At 39.0% G+C, this 18,711-nt stretch overlaps 3 protein-coding genes and 1 pseudogene across 3 annotated transcripts; 3 read left to right on the top strand and 1 right to left on the bottom strand.

Annotated features, from left to right (window-relative positions):
- Nucleotides 1-446: 446 nt before the first annotated feature.
- Nucleotides 447-6,191, bottom strand: LOC113702269 (probable inactive ATP-dependent zinc metalloprotease FTSHI 3, chloroplastic). Its single transcript, XM_027223388.1, has 4 exons — nucleotides 4,900-6,191; nucleotides 2,795-3,118; nucleotides 1,695-1,995; nucleotides 447-859 (listed from the first exon to the last, which is right to left on the bottom strand). Exons 1-4 carry the CDS (start codon nucleotides 5,929-5,931, stop codon nucleotides 660-662), a joined length of 1,857 nt encoding a protein of 618 aa, XP_027079189.1. The 5' UTR covers nucleotides 5,932-6,191; the 3' UTR covers nucleotides 447-659.
- Nucleotides 6,192-10,792: 4,601 nt separating this feature from the next.
- On the top strand, nucleotides 10,793-12,483 carry LOC140011082 (uncharacterized). The gene is made up of 4 exons (XM_072059213.1): nucleotides 10,793-11,176; nucleotides 11,252-11,429; nucleotides 11,547-11,696; nucleotides 12,395-12,483. The coding sequence occupies exons 1-4, from the start codon at nucleotides 10,793-10,795 to the stop codon at nucleotides 12,481-12,483; spliced, it is 801 nt and encodes a 266-aa protein (XP_071915314.1).
- Nucleotides 12,484-12,999: 516 nt separating this feature from the next.
- On the top strand, nucleotides 13,000-14,059 carry LOC140011081 (uncharacterized). Its single transcript, XM_072059208.1, has 3 exons — nucleotides 13,000-13,324; nucleotides 13,563-13,740; nucleotides 13,834-14,059. The coding sequence occupies exons 1-3, from the start codon at nucleotides 13,000-13,002 to the stop codon at nucleotides 14,057-14,059; spliced, it is 729 nt and encodes a 242-aa protein (XP_071915309.1).
- Nucleotides 14,060-16,063: 2,004 nt separating this feature from the next.
- LOC113701933 (S-adenosylmethionine decarboxylase proenzyme-like) lies at nucleotides 16,064-17,861 on the top strand (annotated as a pseudogene).
- The last annotated feature ends 850 nt before the right edge of the window (nucleotides 17,862-18,711 follow it).

Raw genomic sequence — 18,711 nt, 5'->3', positions numbered from 1 at the left:
GAAATATATAATATTTTTATCAATAAATATTTTGGTATAAAGTATGTTAATTTTGAGTATTATATTTACATTATACCTTTCTTACTGGTTCAATTAATGATAAATAGTTGCAGATTATATCTTTCTTAACATTTCCTAGGCAGTATATATATATATATATATATATATATATATATATATATATATATATATATATATATATATATTGTTCAGGAGGACAAAGTAGAACTACCACTCTAATCCAGGAAGGCAAAGTGTTATTAACCCAAAAATTAAGGTTGTGTTTGAATTGCATTTTTCATGATTTTTCATGAAAAAATTACTGTAGCGATTTGATGTATGTAAGGGAAAAAAGATAATAGGGAAATGTGATTACGGAAAACGACGTAATTTTTCTACAAAAAACAGCAATCCAAACAAGGCGTAAAGCTGCCATAAAACGTAAATTTGCAGATACTAACCACGTTCCAATGTATTTATCATAGGAGAAATTAAGTGGGAGTAATATCACGTTTCTGGTTTACAGATCGGCACAAAAATTATAAACAAGAAGAACCCCATCTCGATGGAAGCAAAGATTATTGCAGCTACATCTACAGATATCAAAATTATACTTGTGAAGGTCAAATGACCGGATACAACAAACGGGAACGCGCTCATCAACTTAGAGTTTGATAGCCCAGAGGCCCACCCGTTCCTTCCTGTCTCGTATCATTCCTCCCCATTAGGGAAGGCATCCAAGGGAACAGTTTTCCTAGCTCCCTACCTATGGTACTAGAACTCGAATCCCTATCACTTATCCCGAACTTGGCTCTTTCTATCGCTTCCATTATATCCTCCCTGGAGACACGTTCTGCCCCTGTGGATCAGGAAAGCATATGACAAGCAGAATTGAAAATTCAGCTATAGATTTTGCAAGGTCAAATCAGAAGGCATTAAATGACCAACACCATTCTCGACATCTCACAAAAGGCTACTGGAAAATCCTTTAAGCAATTTCAGATATTCAAGAAATGGAAACCAGTAGCAAGAGATTTAGCAGCAAAGTTTATCAGTTGCTTCAAATCAGCTGATTATACCACTTTTGAATCTAAAAGCTTTTGAGCTATTTTTATTTTTGCGGTAGACCCTGCTTTAACTGCTTTTAAGGTATACAAAGCTGATTCTCAGAAGCAGCTCTTAAGATGCTTTGAAAACATCCTTTGGCCGATCAAAACTTCCCACACCATGCTTTCAGTTTACTAATCAGCTCCTGCAATAATACCCATAACCACCTCTAAAATGTCCAAGAAACAATCATGCATAAAGCAACAGTTCTCCAGCTTAAAAAAGGATGCTATGCCATTTATGTTCCTAGCTAGCTCAGGAGACATTTTCTACGCACATTAAGCTATCCTCCAAACTCTCTCAACCAGTGATAAGGTAGAGTTTCTTGGTAGCCGTAATAGCACCTGACTTCTAGGGAGGTGAGACTCAAAGAGCTTATGCCGCTAGAGTTGAAAGTACTCGCCCAAGAAGAGCCGAGCCATAGACTAAACCAGACCTACAAAGAGTCTAGGGAGGTGAAAATAATTGTTCTAGGATGCTCTCAATTTAAAAAAAAAAAGTACCATTCTTTTAATTAACCAGCGGAGAAGATTGCACCGATAGAGAACTGAAATTTAGTTTGTTAATGCAGCACATCTTAAACTAACCTCTGCGTGCAGCAAGCAGTGCAGCTTCATTGACTATGTTTGCAAGATCAGCACCAACAAAGCCTTGAGTGAGAGATGCAACTAGATTGCAGATAAGGTCCATATCTTCCTCTAAAGGCACCCCTCTAAAATGTATGGCCAAAATCTTTCTCCTCCCAGCTTCATCTGGTTCTCCCACATAAACTTTCCTGGAGAAGCGGCCAGGTCGACAAAGAGCTTGATCCAAAGCTTCAGGTCTATTAGTCGCAGCAATAACAACAACATTTGTTCCAGACTCAAAGCCATCCATTTCAGTCAGCAACTGCAAAGGCCAAGGAATTGTCAATGAAAATTGAAATTATACAAAATAAAAGCTCTTCAATCTTTTAAGATACTCAAAATTAAGAGTTACTGAAGATCATAATGAATATGGCAAGTACAACCACAAAAAAAGCTGGTGAAAACAAAATCTCAAATGGAAATAAACCTAGTAGTCTTGCTTTCAGAACCAGTATCCTCATTACTGGGACCACTTTAGACACATCAAGTGGAGAAGACCTAAATACAAAAATTTTGAACCATCTTTCAAACTCCTGAGAGACTGAACAATTGTTAGCTTCAGGATAAGGTCATTGGTTTGTGCTTCCAATATAATTGTGAATTGTCTTTTGCACTTTTTTTTGTTTTAATTTTATCAGGTTTATAATAGCCATGTACCATTGATTACTATCATTGTTCTGGATCGAGAATTTGAAGTTATGAGCTTTTCTTGCAAATATTTCTAGGTGATTCTAGCAACTAGTTTTTGTTATTCATTTATGATTGTTCAATTAACAGTTCATATGCATTACCATCTTCAGGTCCTTAGAAACATAAATCTGTTTCTAGCGCAACACATCAAAGAAGTTCTCATTAATTTGCTCATGCTACTAATGCAACACAATTCAACTCTTTATATATTGCGTGTTCATCTTTCTAAAATATTTATGTCCTGGTCCGTAGCTTCCAAGAAGGCACACCTAATGTCCCTTAAATTTTTCATATTATTATTGGATTGTTTAAGAGCTAAACACTTTCAAATATACAAAGGCAGAAATACCTGAGTCAGGGTGAAAGAATACCTGATTAAGTGTTTGATCCCTTTCATCATTGAAACTTCTCCCACGTTTTCCTCCAACAGCATCAAGTTCATCAATGAAAACTATTGAAGGTGCATTTTTCCTTGCAACACTGAATAGATCTCTAATACGTGCTGCTCCTCTTCCAACGAATAACTCAACAAATTCACTGGCAGAAACTGAAAAAAATGGTACTCCTGCTTCTCCAGCCACTGCACGGGCTAGTAATGTTTTCCCGGTTCCTGGAGGTCCCACAAGTAGCACTCCTTTGGGTAACTTTGCTCCTAGCTTACTGTAGTTTATTGCTCCTTGTAGGCACGATACTATCTGTAGATGAAGTGCGTGCATCAAAACCAATCCCAATGGCAACAAACAGTTGTAATTTTGTGTACAATTATGTGTATGTAGGCTCATGCAAGCGCTCTCTCACACAGACAGACACAAAAGTATACTTAGTGACCAGGGGTATGCAAAACCACACAGCAATAAAAGAAACTAACTCCGGTAGCATCTCATGCTGTATTGTTGAATCTTTAATCCAAAACACAGTAAATCAGTCTAGCATGAAAGACTTACTTGATAGCACACCACAGAGCTCAGAATATAAAACAGAATCTCAAAAGGCCGAAAGACACATTGTCCTTATTGATTTGGTGATATATTCAGTTAACATTTGCTACTTTAACTTTCCAATGTGCTCTTCAGAAACAAGATAAATATGGTTAATAATGTTCAAACAATAACACAACTGTACATTCTCATTCCAATTGTTTTCAGATTTCTACTTTTATGCACTGTATGCTAACTCAAAGGAAGTTTATCATTGTGTAGCCCTTGAAAAATATTCAAGTGACTCAAGTTTGGAATTTGTACTACCTCCCTCTTCTATTCAGTTTTGATAACTATGCATAGGCTTAACAAAATATAGGAAAATATAGCAATCTAGGTTAGACAGACAGTCAATGCCAAACGAAGAGAGAGAGAGAGAGAGAGAGGAAAAAGAAGAAAGAAGTGAGTCTAGCTACCTTCTATGACCGAATTGTGTTCATTTTAAGAAAAGTATGCATTATACTTTTGGACGCCGGAATATGCAAGTAGATCATCACACATATATGATCATTAACCTAGCCCAATCATGGTAAGTGTATCTCCAGGATTCTTGCTTCATAGTAACAAAGGTATGTCTCTTACTATTAGCAAGCAGTATTGAAAGTGAAAATCAAAGCAGAAATTCAATCACAACTATTGTTCATATAATGATGCTGAGAAATTTGACTTTCTCATTTCCAGACCAAAAATAGGTGAGAACTATTAGTGTCTATAATCATCCTGAGTATAAGATTTGGTAACTAAAGCAAGTACACCAAGTGGTTGGCATACCAATGTTCATCTAAGAAGCAAACCATGTTTAGTGATCTACATCTATGATGGAGTATGAAACCAATTCCATATATTGAACTATAAACTATTCAAGTTTACCAAGACAGTTTTAAACTGCAGTTGGACAACTAATGTTGTAGATCAATACTTGATTTAATGAGGAGTGACACTAAGTTTCAAAAAATGTTAAGGGTCAAGAGGTCCAGTAAATGGGTTACCTGGTTCCTTGTACTCATCCTTAGTAAAACCAGAAAAAGAGAAAGATATTTAGGAAAATAAAAGGGAAAAAAAACCATAATACTGCTTAGAACAGCATGTAATATATTTTCTCATAACAGTTATTTTGCTGAAACTTTTTTTCTTTGGGGATAAGATTATTGCCAAAACTTAAAGATTGCAGAACTTTCCTTATGAATGATATTCCTTTTTCTATATCCAAGTTTTGAACCAAACAATTGTTCAGCTTAAGAAAGGGACAAATAGCATTGCACACATCAAGCGCAAATGGTACCACAGAGCAGTCAAAAGGTTGAACTAACAATCTCTGCTCTATATTTAGCTGCATTTACACAGGCGGGCCCACATGAATCATGTCCTCAAAGAGAATTTCATGGCCATTTAAACTTCCTCTTAGTTACAATCTCTAGTTCTAATATGCATTCTCGGAAAAATCAACAATGAGAAGCGTGTCTGCAAATGAAATTTAATGAGCAAAATTTTGAGGATACCTCCATAAGCTCTACTTTTGCAGTATCCACACCATCCACATCATCAAAAGTAACCAACTGATTACTTGGCCTTCGTCTTCTAGCTGGACTATTGGCCGCAGAAAGTTGACGATAAAGAAGCCACATGATAGGAGTTAATGGGATCCATAATGACAGCATTGTTATCAATGAATTCCTGATTGACGCAAGTAGTGATTGAGGGGCTGAGCTGTATGAAGTTCCTTTTTCCCTCATTAGACTAAGAAGATATCCTTCATCGTGATCAATCTTCCTGGTAGAAAATTGCCATAAAGGAGTAGAAGCTCGGCTTTTCACCATTTTATTAAGCACATTGCTACCCATTTGACTCGTTTTTAGAACATCATTGCCGGCTTGACCATCATCTATACTATTTCCAGGAGCTAAAGCTTCACGTTCTGATATTTGAGCATCTTTCATCACCCACGATTCTGTGTTGTAGTATATCCGACGAGTACCCTCCTCGAAAAGAACCTTTGACACCATTCCATTTTGCAGGCTCATGATCAAGTCGGAGTAGGGAACAACTTTAGGAGGCGACGTTGCAGTCAGTTTCAGAAACAAAAAGCAGAGCCCCAAAACAACCGCAACAGAAGTCGAAAGGGTCACTCTTCTCACGTTTTTACGAATGAATGTTCCAAGACCATTTAAAATCGAGCTTATGGAAACCCTTTTCAATCTTCTCCAGTATAATCTTAACCTCGGTCGCAATCTTATTGAAAATTTCCTTCTCGTACCATAATTCACCTTTTTCCCCAAGCGGGTTTCTGCCTGTCTCGTCTCATTGCTGAGTGACTTAAACCTAGTACTATGCAAATATAATCTATGTTGGGATGTCCAATGACCATAATTCCATCCCAATAAAGGCAGAGAAACTAAACTATGATATGACTTAGAAAATGAACTAGCTACACTTCTATATGTTCCTAAAAATTTTGGTTCTCCGACATCAAGTTTGAATCTTTCTTGAGAAATTATTAAGCCATTATTGGGAATAATTGGAAAAGCTGACATCTTTATACTACACTGAAGTCAACAAAAAATCCATGAAACCCACAAAGAATTTCAACTCAATACAAGATTATTCTCGAGATTGCACTTGCAGAAGCAAAAATACCTGGTTCAATGAGCAGGTAAAAGAATTGGTATTCTCATTTGATGTTCTGAAATATTAACACCTGCTCTCTTTAGGCAAGCAGATCTTCCATTATCATTGACTGTTAGAAGAGAATTTTGTAAAAGAAAGCAAAGCCTGAGACGACTGAAGGGTGATTCAGGATAGGGTCGGCGTACCCAAGATTTTTGAGTTAATTTTTTGGGATGTCTATTGGACATCAGTCAGTCTATCCGACCACGGGTAGTGGTATCTTATCAGCCTAAATTCCAATGCGAGACCAATTTTAACCGCTGGGAAATGCACGCTCATGCCTGTGCAACTTCGAAGAAAAAATTTATAAAGAAAAATAATAAATAGTTATTAAAAGATTTAACTAAGTTGTATAATGTGATTTTAGCACTTATTGAAAGTTTCTACTATTTAGCTTTTTAGTGGGAAGCTAAACAAAATAAATAAATACAAAGTGACAAAAAAATTTACACCGTATCTTTTCCTCACCTTTTATATATTTTAACATATTAAGTCATAACATATGAATGACCATATTAAATAGCTAGGCTACACTTAAAAGATTTATGCAAACTTGTAAAGAAATTAAAATCACAAAAGTTGAACTAGATCTAGAGGTGCAAACGAATTGAGTCGAGTCGAGTTTTGGTCTTATCGAGCCGAGTCTCTTGTTAATTTTATGAAACTCGAACTCGAACTCGACAAGCTCAAAATGTCGAACTCAAGCTTAAAAAATAAAAAAAAAAGTTATTATTTTTATTTTTAAAAAATAAATAAAATAATAATTTTTTAACAAATATTAGGGATATATATGTAATTTTATTATTAAAATATATATATATATATATATATATATATATATATATATATAATCGAGCTCGCGAGCCAACAAACTTAATGTTTTTGAGCTTGAACTCTACTTGATTAACTCGAACTCGATTCGAGCTCGATATTGACCGAACTCGACTTGAGCTCGTACAATCGCGAGCGACTCGATTCGTGAACAGTCCTGACTAGATCTGACTAAAACATCCACCCTACTTTGTAGACAATTTTCTCAAAGTAGTAGAAACCACAATGCTATCGAGCTGTTGAGTGCAAAGTAAAGTCTCGAGTTTCCGTCACCTAACATATTGCAAGACTTTTGACTCAAGAGTCGGAAGTCTTATTTCAATGTTTATATACAAAAGAAAAATGCGTGCAGATTTTCTCTCAATTTAGGTGTTAGTTATAATTCTTTCGTAACCCTTTTTAATTGGCTGTAAGTGGGGTCAAAATCAATTAATTTTGCAGATTTATTAGGAGTTATTAACTGGGTAAAACCTCTTAGAAAATCATAACAAGTACCTAAATATCCCATCAATTTCTCCTATTTCTGCTTCAAAAAAAATAAAAAAATGATCTCATTCCATAAGTCTACGAATGAAAGAATTTAGGATAGAGGATTTTATATTTCATTGTGGGCCTTCGGACCATTGGTTATCATGGTTCATTCCAATAATCGTTGGATCAGCCCGCAGCCAGAGAGTGAAGGATTTATTTGGTTCTGTTTGGACTCCGGTGGCAAGACAGCGGAGTTTGGACTTTAGTCACTTCACTGAACTTGCAAAAATTACGAGGTATCTTTTTAAACCACTTATGGTCTAGTGATCAAGATTTCAAAATGCAATCGTGCGACAAAAAATTTTGAATAAATCATATATATCTTGTTGGTGTATATATTATTACGATTGGATATACGATACATATGCAAAATTTGAGTTTCAAATTCAAATTTAAATTATGTGTTATGCATCTAATGATGAAAATATATAGACTAAATAATAACAATTTTACAGAAAGAAATATATTTCCACTTCTTTTATCGCTTAATATTTTCTTTCATGGGTTCATGGATGATGTTATTATCACGTCAATAATTTTAATACCAGAGCAATATTTTACATGATGGCTTCCAATTGATGGTTGATGCGTCATTTTAATTTGAAGCTAAGACTGTAATGGTTTAACATTAATATTCTGGCGATGCTGCCTAAGCTCATTGTTGGTCCATACATAAGTTTTAGTGAATGAAATTGGTTAATTGAACCTTTGACACAAAAACAAAAAAGAAAGAAAAGAAAAGAAAATATTTAATTAAATGACAATTTGGTTGGACCCTTGACCTGCTTTTTTGTTACTATTTATTTACTACAAAAAACGTTCCTTGCTCTGTGGTAAACCAGTAAAATGTTACAATTTCAGTGCTTCCTTCTCAAAATTTCAACCAAACAAACCCCGAAGTTAGGATGCGGGTTAGTCTCTCTCTATGAGAGCGTTTTCTCTCGTTTCTAGAGAGAGAAAATTGCCTCTTGTGGGTGTTAGAAACTTCTGCAACAAACTTTCCCAAATTAAACTTTCCCAAAATAAGATCAAAATTCAACCGCCAAATTCAAAAACCTTCCACTGTAGGAAACTTTCCGAATTCATCTACTCGCTCTGGATATACGCTTGGATTTCTAGATAATGTAGCGTATTTTATCCTGATGTCCCAGTCCTTGGAGATCTAGGTGCGTCGATCCTTGCTGCCATCTTTCATTTTTTATTTTTCTTTTTTGATCATGTGTTCCAGTTTCGCTTCGTGTTTTGGATCTTCTAATTCTGTGTCTGTGTGTTAGTTCTCAGGTTTTGGTACTGGAGTTTGGTTGGTGGCGTTGAAACAACGCAGACTATTTCTGGATCGTGACTGGTTTGTACAGGTTTTGAGTAAGCAGTGGTTCCACTGTGGGAGGAGGATGGAGAACATTGAAGAAATCCTGCGAAGGTTTAATCTCTCTGAGAAGGAACGCGATGAAGTCAGTCTGGGGAAGGATGAGATACCAAAAGGTGTACTGGAATGTAAGATGAGTCTGATAGGGAGGGTTTGAGGGGATAGGCAGGCAAATATAGGTGGATTGAGGAGTTTTGCGCTTAGTATGTGGTCACAGGCAAAGAATGTTCGGGTGATGGAAATAGGACGCAACTTGTTCTAGTTCATCTTCGAAAAAGAAAATGATATGACTGCTGTGATGAATCGAAGTCCATGGATTTATGATGGGCAGCCACTTGTGCTTCTGAGGTGGAAAAAAGGATTGGAGGATGATGAAGAGGCCTTGCGAAATACACTAATCTGGGTCCAGATCTGGAATATTCCATTGCATTGGGTTATGAAAGAAGCTGGACGGAAAATAGGCAGTATTTTCCAAAAGGTGTGTGACGTGATAGTGCCACAAAGCGGGGGTAAGGAGGGCAAACATCTGAAACTCTTAGTAGAAATTGACCTATCTACTCCACTGCCTCGAGGAATCATGGTGAGTTGCAATGGTGAGAAAAGGTGGATTGCGTTTAGATATGAAAAATGCCCAGAATTCTGCTTTGGATGTGGCAAGATTGGGCATACTGAACGAATTTGCGGGCAGAAGGGGTTGAATCTAGGGGGCGCTCAATTTGGGAGCTGGATGAGAGCCAGTCTTCCTCGAAGTCCAAATAGGAGGAGCAGGAATAGTAATGTGAATGGGGGTGCTGAGGAGGTGAGAGGTCAGGCATGAGATAATACAGATAAAGCGAGGCCTGGGGATAAATTCCTGCTAACCTCTACGAAGGATTTCTATAAGGCAGCACATTCTAAGGACTGGTCTGAGGGGGAGTTGACCACGAATCAGGTCTCAAATGATGGAAAAGAGGAGGGTGTAGGTGAGGAGAGGGGTAGGGGAAAAGGGGAAGCTGCAAGGGAAGAGGTGCACAACAGGGTTACGATGGTTAGGAAAGATAGTGATGGGAGGGGTAAGGAAAATGGGAAAGATGGGAGGGATGAGGGGCTGAGGGATTTACAGGGTCTGGGAAGCATTGTGGAGGAGAGGGAAGGTTGGGATGATCTGATGTGGGTGGATGGGGGACAAGGGCATATTGAGGGGGACAAGATCAATGAGGGATTAAGGAGAGGGGGGATGATGAGTCACAGCCTGGGGATAGTAAAGGGAGGGGGAAGGGAGGTAGACAGAAAAGTAAGTCTACAGGAAGGCAAGGGGTGAGTAGGACATGGAAAAGAATAGTGCTGGAGGTGAGTAAGAGGAGGCCACTGGGAGAGGTGAATGTGGAGCTGCGTGGAGCTGGCGATGGGAAAAGGAAGCTGGAGGAAGAAGATGGGGAGGATTCTGAGGGGCGAGTAGGAAAAGAGAACTGGAAGAGGGTTAGGTTTGGCGCTGATTCTAATGAATGGATGGATCTATCTGAGGGTATGGAGTCCACCCTACAAGGGGCTCCGGGGTCTTCATGAAGGCTCTGGTGTGAAACTGTCGAGATGTGGAGAGCCCCTTGAAAGTTTCCCAATTGAGGGAGGTCGTGAGACTCCACTCTCCGGAATTAGTTTTCCTGTCAGAAACAAAGAAGAAGAAAAGCTACTTAAATAAGGTGAAACAGTGGATTAAATTTGATAATGTCTTTGTGATGGATCCAGTTGGTATTGCAGGGAGGCTGGCTGTATTGTGGAAAAAGGAGTTGGTGATAAAGAAAATCTTGTTTACTAGCTTCACTATTGAGGTGTTAATTGAGGACAACGAAGCAAAATGTGACTGGTGATGTATATGTGTCTATGCTAGTGCAGATGTAGGTATCCGGAAAGAGCAATAGAAAGTTCTCACTAGGAGAAATGTGTTGTGAGGTAAATACTGGGCTATTATGGGGGATTTGAATGATATTGTTTCCAATAGTGAAAAGTAGGAAGAGAACCAGATGTCAGAATGGAGGTTTCAAGATTTCAGATCCTTTATGAACGACAATGAACTGATAGATATTGTGTTTGAAGGCAAACCATGGATTTGGAGTAACAATTGGGGAAATGAGGGTGAGGTAAAGGAGAGATTATATTGGATTTTAGGCAACAAAGATTGGGTAGAGAGGATGGGAAGAGCTAAGTGTTTACATGTGGACACCGAGGCCTCAGATCATTGCATGTTGGTGCTGGATACTAGACCTGCTAACAGGAGAGGAAAGAAAAGGTTTATGTTTGATCAACGGTGGCTACAACAAGAGGATATTGAGGAGGTAATAAGGAAGGCATGGGGGGAGCAGCAGCAGGGATCTAGGCTATATAAAGTGCAGTGCAAAATTAGACAGGTTAGAATGGACCTATTGCGATGGAGCAAATGATGGGCAGGAAACTCAAGGACACAGATTGAAATGTTGAAAAAGGAGATTAATGAAATAAAAGAAAGGACTGATGAAGGCTCACGGGCACACCTAATAAACCTTAAGAAGAAGTTGGCTGAGGCTTACAATAAAGAGGAAATTTATTGGAGTCAAAAGGCCAGGGTGCAGTGGCTTAAGGAGGGGGATAAAAATACTAGCTATTTCCATGCTATGGCGACTGGTAGGAGGAAAAGAAATAGGATCAGTGTGTTGAAAAAGAGGAATGGGGAATGATGTGAGGGAAAGGAGGAGACCTGTAAGGAGATATTAGACTATTTCATACATATGTTTTCGTCAGACAACCCTGGTGAGTTTGATGAAGTTTTGCAAGGAATCCCACATACTGTAACCACTAAGATGAATAGGAATCTAATCAGGCCAGTTACTGATCAGGAAATAAGCCGAGCAATTTTTTCAATGCATCCAAACAAGTCTTCAGGACCTGATGGTATGTCTCCTGCCTTCTTTCAAAAATTTTGGCACATTGTCAAATTTGATGTTATTCGGGCTGTGCATAGTTTTTTCAATTTTGGTTTTCTGCTAAAGTCAATCAATGAAACTTTGATTAGCTTGATTCCTAAAACTGATGCCCTTTGTACTATGTCTGATTTTCGATCAATTAGCTTGTGTAATGTACTCTACAAAATCATTTCTAAGGTCCTAACCAACAGATTCAAAACTGTTCTTAGTAGATGTATAAGTGAGTCTCAATCTGCCTTTGTTCCGGGCAGACAGATTTTAGACAATATCTTTGTAGCCCATGAATGTGTTCACTTCCTAAAAAATAAAAGAACTGGGAAGGAGGGATATATGGCGCTTAAACTAGATATGACCAAGGCGTATGATAGGGTTGAGTGGGAGTTTCTGGCGAAGGTGATGTTTAAGATGGGGTTTTGTCCTTGATAGATTAACTGGATCATGAACTGTGTAACTAGTGTAACCTATGCAGTGAACTTTAACGGAGAAAAAATAGGTTTTATTAGACCATCTAGAGGGCTGAGACAAGGGACCCTCTATCCCCTTATTTGTTTCTGATCTGTGCTGAGGGGTTTTCTTCCCTATTAAAACAAGCAAATGAACAAGGACGGCTGACAGGTTTGAGGATTGCAAGAGGTACTCCCAGACTGTCTCATTTGTTTTTTACAGATGACTCTTTGATTTTTTGTAAGGCAAGTGGAGAGAAGGCTGGTCATCTGAGGAGAATCCTGGAGGTGTACAAACGAGCTTCTGGCTAGATGATTAATGTTGCGAAATCCTCAATCTTCTTCAGCAGAAATGTCAAGAAGGCACAAAAAGATGGGGTGATGGCTGAGCTGCGGGGAATGAGGCAGGTATCGCAGAGCAAATATTTGGGTTTGCCATTGGTCATTGGGAGGTCCAAAAGGCAGGTGTTTGATTTCATTAGGCAAAAAGCAACTGTAAGACTCACTGGATGGAAGGAGAAGCTTTTGACTCCAGCTGGAAAAGAGGTATTGTTGAAATCTATTGTAATGGTCCTACCTACCTATGTAATGTCTTGTTGTTTGTTGCCACTGACCTTATGTAAGGATATATGTTCGGAGATGGCGAGATTTTGGTGGGGTCAGAGAAAGGATGAGCATAGGATTCATTGGCTTAGGTGGGGGAAGTTGACTGAGGTAAAGGCAGATGGAGGATTGGGTTTTCGGGAGCTGCATGAGTTCAACTTAGCATTATGGTCTAAGCAGTTTTGAAGGCTTTTGACAAAGCCACACCTCTTGGTGAGTAAGGTAATGAAGGCTAGATACTTTAAAGGTCTGTCTATTTGGAATACAAGGGCATCTAATGGGGATTCATGGTGTTGGAAGAGTCTACTTAGTGCAAAAGGGTTATTGGAGGAAGGGACTAGGAAAAGAGTGGGGGATGGGAACTCTATATACATCTGGGAGGATCGTTGGCTTCCTAGTTCAGAGGATGGAAGGGTTAGGATGAGGAAAAGGGAATGGAAGAGGATCCAGAAAGTAAGTGAGCTTATTCGGGAAGGGAAGTGGGATAGGGAACTAATCAAACAAGTTTTTGAGGAGGAGTATGGAAAGAATATACTGAATCCCACTTGGAGTACAACCACGGAAGGATAGCTTATATTGGAACTTTTCTTCTACTGGCATGTATACAGTTAAGTCGGGTTATAGATTGGCAAAGAAAAGGCAAAAGAGGGGGCTACGGTGGGGGACAGAGACTGGGTCGAGTTGCACAAGAATAGGGAATAGCCAGAGCTGGAACTTTTTGTGGGGCTTGAATATGAAGCACAAGCTGAAACATTTCATTTGGAAATGTTTGCATGGGGTGTTTCCAGTTAATGCTGTGATTCGAGAGCGATGTTCCAAAGGCGATCCCATGTGTAAATGCTGTGGGGAGAGCACAGAGACTATAGAACACTGTTTGTTTCTATGTGACCACTCCAAGGTGATATGGAAGGCTGCTCCACTGAACTGGGATGGGCTGGAGTTGTTTTCAAACAGGTTCTGGCACTGGTGAGAGGAATTAAATGGGGCAGCAAAGGAGGAAAATGGGTGGGAGCGCATTACTCTGACCGTCAACTTGCTGTGGCAAATTTGGAAGTCCAGGAATGCAAGACAGTTTGAGGAAAGGAATGGAGACCCAAGGGTAGCAGTGGAGAAAGCATTGAGGGAGTGGAGGGAGTACCAGGAAGCTCAGGATTGGGAAAACGGAACAGAAGGAGATCATGCGAGGAAGGATAAAGGCTCGACAGGTTGGAGGAAACCAAGGGTTGGTTGGGTTAAGATGAATTCAGATGCTACGTTGCATCTTAAAGCTGATAGAGCTGGGTAGGGAATGGTGGCCAGGGGTTGGTTGGGAAGATTGCGAGGGGCCCGGGCTATTCCAAATTTTAGCTGTGCCAGTCCCAAGGTCGAAGAAGCAAAGGCTCTAAGAGAGGCCATGATAGTTGCACAACAGCAAGGTTGGCGAAGTGTGGAGTTTGAAGTGGACTGTAGTCAAGTAGTGAAAGCAGTGTGCAGTGAGGAGGAGGACGTAGTGATAGCAACAATTGTACATGACATCAGGATACTTAGGTTAAAATTTGATGAATGTTGTTTTACCTTTACAAATAGGGTGAACAACTTTGTTAGCCATAAACTAGCTAAAGTAGCTATTACTTTGGAACAAAATACTGAATGGAAGGAAAACTTCCTAGTTTGGCTGCTGGAACAAGTCCAGGCCGATTGTAAGAGCTATTGCCCACCTATACTGTAATTGGTTTACTATTAATACAATGTTGCCGTTCTGATAAAAAAGAAAAAACCCCGAAGTTGCATGATGCCTCGAGAAATTCGGATGTGCATAGAATCTTTTTTGCCATCCTCCTCTTTGAAGGGTTAAAAAAAAAAGAAGAAAGGATGAAAAGCCTTAAAAGCGCCTGTGTTTCAGCGATTTTAGGCTGAAGTCTAACCAGACCTGAGTCCCGATGACTAAGTTAAAGACGCAGATGAGCTGGAGTCCAATCGTATCATACATTAATTCTAATTCCAATTTACCGTAAAATTAAAGCTACTTAGGCCAAATCACGGAGGGGTAAGACCGTAATATCATACTTCATTCAACCACGTGGCACGGTCATCGACCACAAGCTGTCCGCTTTCTGCTTCTATATATAACGCATTGGGTGGCTCCTCAATTTAGTGAGAAAATCCATCTTCTTTCAACCACTTTTGTCTCTGCAGAAAAATTAAGACAGACTAACCCCGTCATTCAGAAGCACGAAATTGGAGTTTGTTCGATCTCTCTTGTCAAATTTCCTATTCTCTATCGTCAATTACGTAAATACAAGAGGTAAGACGTTAGTTTCTTGTTATTTGTTGGACTGCCCTTTATGTTTTGCATCTACTAGTGAATTTTTAGATATTTGTTTATTGGGATTTGGTTTCTTGGATTTTTAGGGCTTGTGCGGCTGCTTGAGGTTTCTGCTGCATTGTGTGTTTTCGAATCAAGGTAATTTTCTGTGAGCCTTCTTATTTATTTAATTATATAAATTTTTTTTGGCAATTGATAAGCTTTGGTGTTGCTATGAGCCAGAGTTTTGGGACCCTGTTTTATGTTATTGTTCCCAGTTATATTATTTTCTTCGCACGTGGTTTGGTTCTTTTTTTTTTCTTAAATATTTTCTGCATGTTGTATCTAGGTTATTTGCACTTCACATTGTTGTTATCATCCATAATAAGAAAATTATTATAATCACATACGTGGAAGTTGATCTTTTTAATTGTGAGTAATTATGCCAATATTAGTTGGAGTAACCATCTTATATTTGCCAATGATTTATTCTTGAATTATATGTTTTCTTTGTTCCTTTTTCTTTGGCTCCAGTTTTTATTTTTTATTTTGTATACCTTCGCCAAAGAAGATTTCTAATTCCTTTTTCTTTTTCCTTTTTTTTTTGGGGTGGGGGTGGGGGTGGGGGTGGGGGGGAGAGCTAAAAGGCTGTTATCTTTGCCACTGATCTTAATCTGTTGTGATTTTTTCAAAACCAATTGATTTTGCAGTTTGGCTCTTTTTTTTTGGTTGTTGTTTTTTTGTTGGGGGGGGGGGGGAGGGGGGGAGTTGCCAATGGCTGTATGCCCTGCTCAAGTTTTAAGTTTCGATTTTGATTTCTTTTTCCTCTGAGTACATTTGTTATTTTAACACTGCTACTTGTTCCATGGCATTCTTTGCCTTGGCTTTTCCTGCAATTTAAGTGCTTTCTTTTCGTCTTGCAAAGGTTTCTGTGTCGCCTTTTTGCCTTCCTGGATATCTTTACTTGATGTATAAACTTGATAAAACCTTTCCACTTTTTAAGCATAACATCTGGATTCATTGTTCTTGTTTCTTGTGCTGGATAACTTGTGGTTGTCACTATCAGGTTCATAAATTTTAATGCTGAATTGTTTGTTTTCCTCTGTTCATTCTGCCTCGAGTTTATCTGATCCTTTTTTTTACAGGTTTGACAGGAAGAAGACTGAATGATCTAATGGAGTGTAAAGGTGGGAAGAAGAAGTCTAGTGGTAGTAAATCATTATTATACGAAGCTCCCCTTGGATACAGCATTGAGGACGTAGGACCTGCTGGAGGAATCAAGAAATTCAGATCTGCTGCTTACTCCAACGTGAGTTTAGCTCCCTTGTAATGTAATTTATGTCATGTTTTTTTAATATCATAACTGTGTCATACGAACCTGTAGCTTGTTTATCTTGTATGTGCAGTGCGCTCGGAAGCCATCCTGAGATTTTCCTAGTTGTTTGATAATCACCAGAATTGTAGTAATTGAAACTTTTATATTTTGCTTGCTTTTTGGTTAGTCTCTTCATTCATCCTTCCGATCCTCTCTTTCAATCAGCACTTGTCTCTCTTAAGCTAAGATGGCCTTGCCAGTCTCTGCCATTGGATTTGAAGGTTTTGAAAAAAGGCTTGAAATATCATTTTTTGAACCTGGTATCTTTGCTGACCCTGGTGGTCGTGGGCTTCGAACTTTTTCAAATTACCAGTTGGATGAAATTCTAAAACCAGCTCATTGCACCATTGTGTCCTCATTATCGAATGGTGAAGTCGATTCCTATATACTCTCAGAATCTAGTCTTTTCATCTTCCCTTACAAAATCATACTCAAAACTTGTGGGACTACAAAGTTGCTTCTTTCAATTCCATTGATCCTGAAGTTTGCTGGTGACCTCAAACTCAGAGTGAAATCAGTGAGGTATTCCCGTGGGAGTTTTATATTTCCTGGTGCTCAGCCTTATCCACACTGCAATTTTTATGAGGAAGTAGCTGTCCTAAACAGCTATTTTGGCAAACTTGGAGCAGGCAGTAGAGCTTATCTGTTGGGTGGTGCTGAGAAGCAGCAGAAATGACATGTCTACTCTGCTTCAGCTGAACACATGGAAAATATGGATCCGGTTTATACCTTAGAAATGTGCATGACTGGGTTGGACAAGAATAGGGCTGCAGTGTTTCATAAAACGCAGTCAAGGTCTGGTGCTGTCATGACTGAAACCTCTGGCATAAGAAAGATTCTTCCCCAATCAGAGATCTGTGATTTTGACTTTGATCCCTGTGGGTATTCCATGAATTCAATCGAAGGAGATGCAATCTCGACTATTCATGTTACACCTGAGGATGGCTTCAGTTATGCTAGTTTTGAAGCCGTTGGATATGACTCGAAAGTTCTAGACTTAACCAAGCTTCTTGAAAGGGTGTTGGCCTGTTTCCAACCCACGGAGTTTTGTTTTGCTCTGCACAGTCGTAGTTCTGGAGAAGAGCTTGATTTTGATTTCAACTTGAACTTGAAAGGATACACGTGTGAGGAAAGGAGCTGTGAAATGCTCGGGAAGGGAGGATCAATTATCTACCAGAGTTTCACTGGCGCTGGTTGCTGTGGGTCTCCCAGGTCAATTCTGAAATGCTGCTGGAGCCAGAGTGAGGACGAGTACGTCGAGAAGGAAGAGTGACAATTGAGAGAGTCTTCCATCTTTAACTGTGTGTTGAAGTATTTTCATTTCAACGGGGTCCCTTTTGTGCTTGTAGTCGGGGGATTACAATAAGGTCTCTTCTTGTTGTTCTTGTAGTCAAGTCAAGGAATAAAGCTGTCTTTCGCTTTGGTATTTATTCTTGCGACTGCTTCAGTCGGGGTTGCAGGTTTTTTATGGGTTTTTAGTCCTCATGTTGCATGTTAGGGTCTGAATTGACTCTTATATCTAGTTCGTTGCGAATAAAAAAATTATTCTTTCGTGCAATTTGAATTTGTTCTTCTGGGATACGTAATATAATAATAAGAATCGTTTTATCTTGTGAGGATGTTCTGTCCATGTCAATTCCTACTGCTTCTGCTTCGGTGGTACAGGAGAGAAGAACCGGTCACACGAGAGCAAGTTACATGTGAATTTGCAGTATGGGAACAGCACCACGGCAGATTGTTGGCATGACGGCATGAGCTGCTAAAACCATATGTAACGCTACAAATCAACATGGTATCTTTTTGTTTTGAAATTGAAGACGGTTGAACTACTATATTCATATGTTTACTTAGTTCTGTGATGCGAAGAGCAGTGGAGATCACAGGAAAAATTTCTCAAACAGGAGTTGCAAATTGGAGAAGACAACTCGAGGAAGAGAGATAGTATTATTGCAGAGATGAGAATAGGGAATTGAAATGAATACAATTGAATTAGACTGATCAGACTACCCGTACCTCCCATCCCCCTAGCCTCTTTTATATAGTCACCTGCCACCGCCTTCTATTTTAGTACTAATTCTATTTCAGTAATCAGCTTCCTGCACAAGCTTTCTATTTTTGCACGAGCTTTCTCTTTCCAGCTACTTAACTAACTAATAGAATGGCTGATGTGGCGCAACTAACTCAACCAATCATCTGATGTAGCATAACAACTTCCTAGTAGTAATAAACTCCAGTTGACAACATCCGGCAGAATTATTCCAGAGATAACAATACTCCC

The sequence above is a fragment of the Coffea arabica genome, chromosome 7e (assembly GCF_036785885.1).
Source record: "Coffea arabica cultivar ET-39 chromosome 7e, Coffea Arabica ET-39 HiFi, whole genome shotgun sequence".
Lineage (NCBI taxonomy): Eukaryota > Viridiplantae > Streptophyta > Magnoliopsida > Gentianales > Rubiaceae > Coffea > Coffea arabica.
The sequence above is the reverse complement of the archived record's forward strand: the minus strand, read 5'-3'. Positions and strand labels throughout refer to the sequence as shown.

Excerpts from the sequence above, each read along its gene's own strand:
- LOC140011081 (XM_072059208.1), top strand. The coding sequence starts at position 13,000 with ATGAAGGCTAGATACTTTAAAGGTCTGTCTATTTGGAATACAAGGGCA. Across the intron at positions 13,325-13,562 it reads TATACTGAATCCCACTTGGA|TTAATGCTGTGATTCGAGAG; the intron begins GTACAACCACGG and ends GGGTGTTTCCAG. Across the intron at positions 13,741-13,833 it reads TCAAACAGGTTCTGGCACTG|GAATGCAAGACAGTTTGAGG; the intron begins GTGAGAGGAATT and ends TTGGAAGTCCAG.
- LOC113702269 (XM_027223388.1), bottom strand. The coding sequence starts at position 5,931 with ATGTCAGCTTTTCCAATTATTCCCAATAATGGCTTAATAATTTCTCAA. Across the intron at positions 3,119-4,899 it reads CAAAAGTAGAGCTTATGGAG|ATAGTATCGTGCCTACAAGG; the intron begins GTATCCTCAAAA and ends CTTCATCTACAG. Across the intron at positions 860-1,694 it reads ACTGCTTGCTGCACGCAGAG|GGGCAGAACGTGTCTCCAGG; the intron begins GTTAGTTTAAGA and ends CCTGATCCACAG.
- LOC140011082 (XM_072059213.1), top strand. The coding sequence starts at position 10,793 with ATGTCAGAATGGAGGTTTCAAGATTTCAGATCCTTTATGAACGACAAT. Across the intron at positions 11,177-11,251 it reads TGCAGTGCAAAATTAGACAG|GAGATTAATGAAATAAAAGA; the intron begins GTTAGAATGGAC and ends ATGTTGAAAAAG. Across the intron at positions 11,430-11,546 it reads TTTCCATGCTATGGCGACTG|ACAACCCTGGTGAGTTTGAT; the intron begins GTAGGAGGAAAA and ends TGTTTTCGTCAG.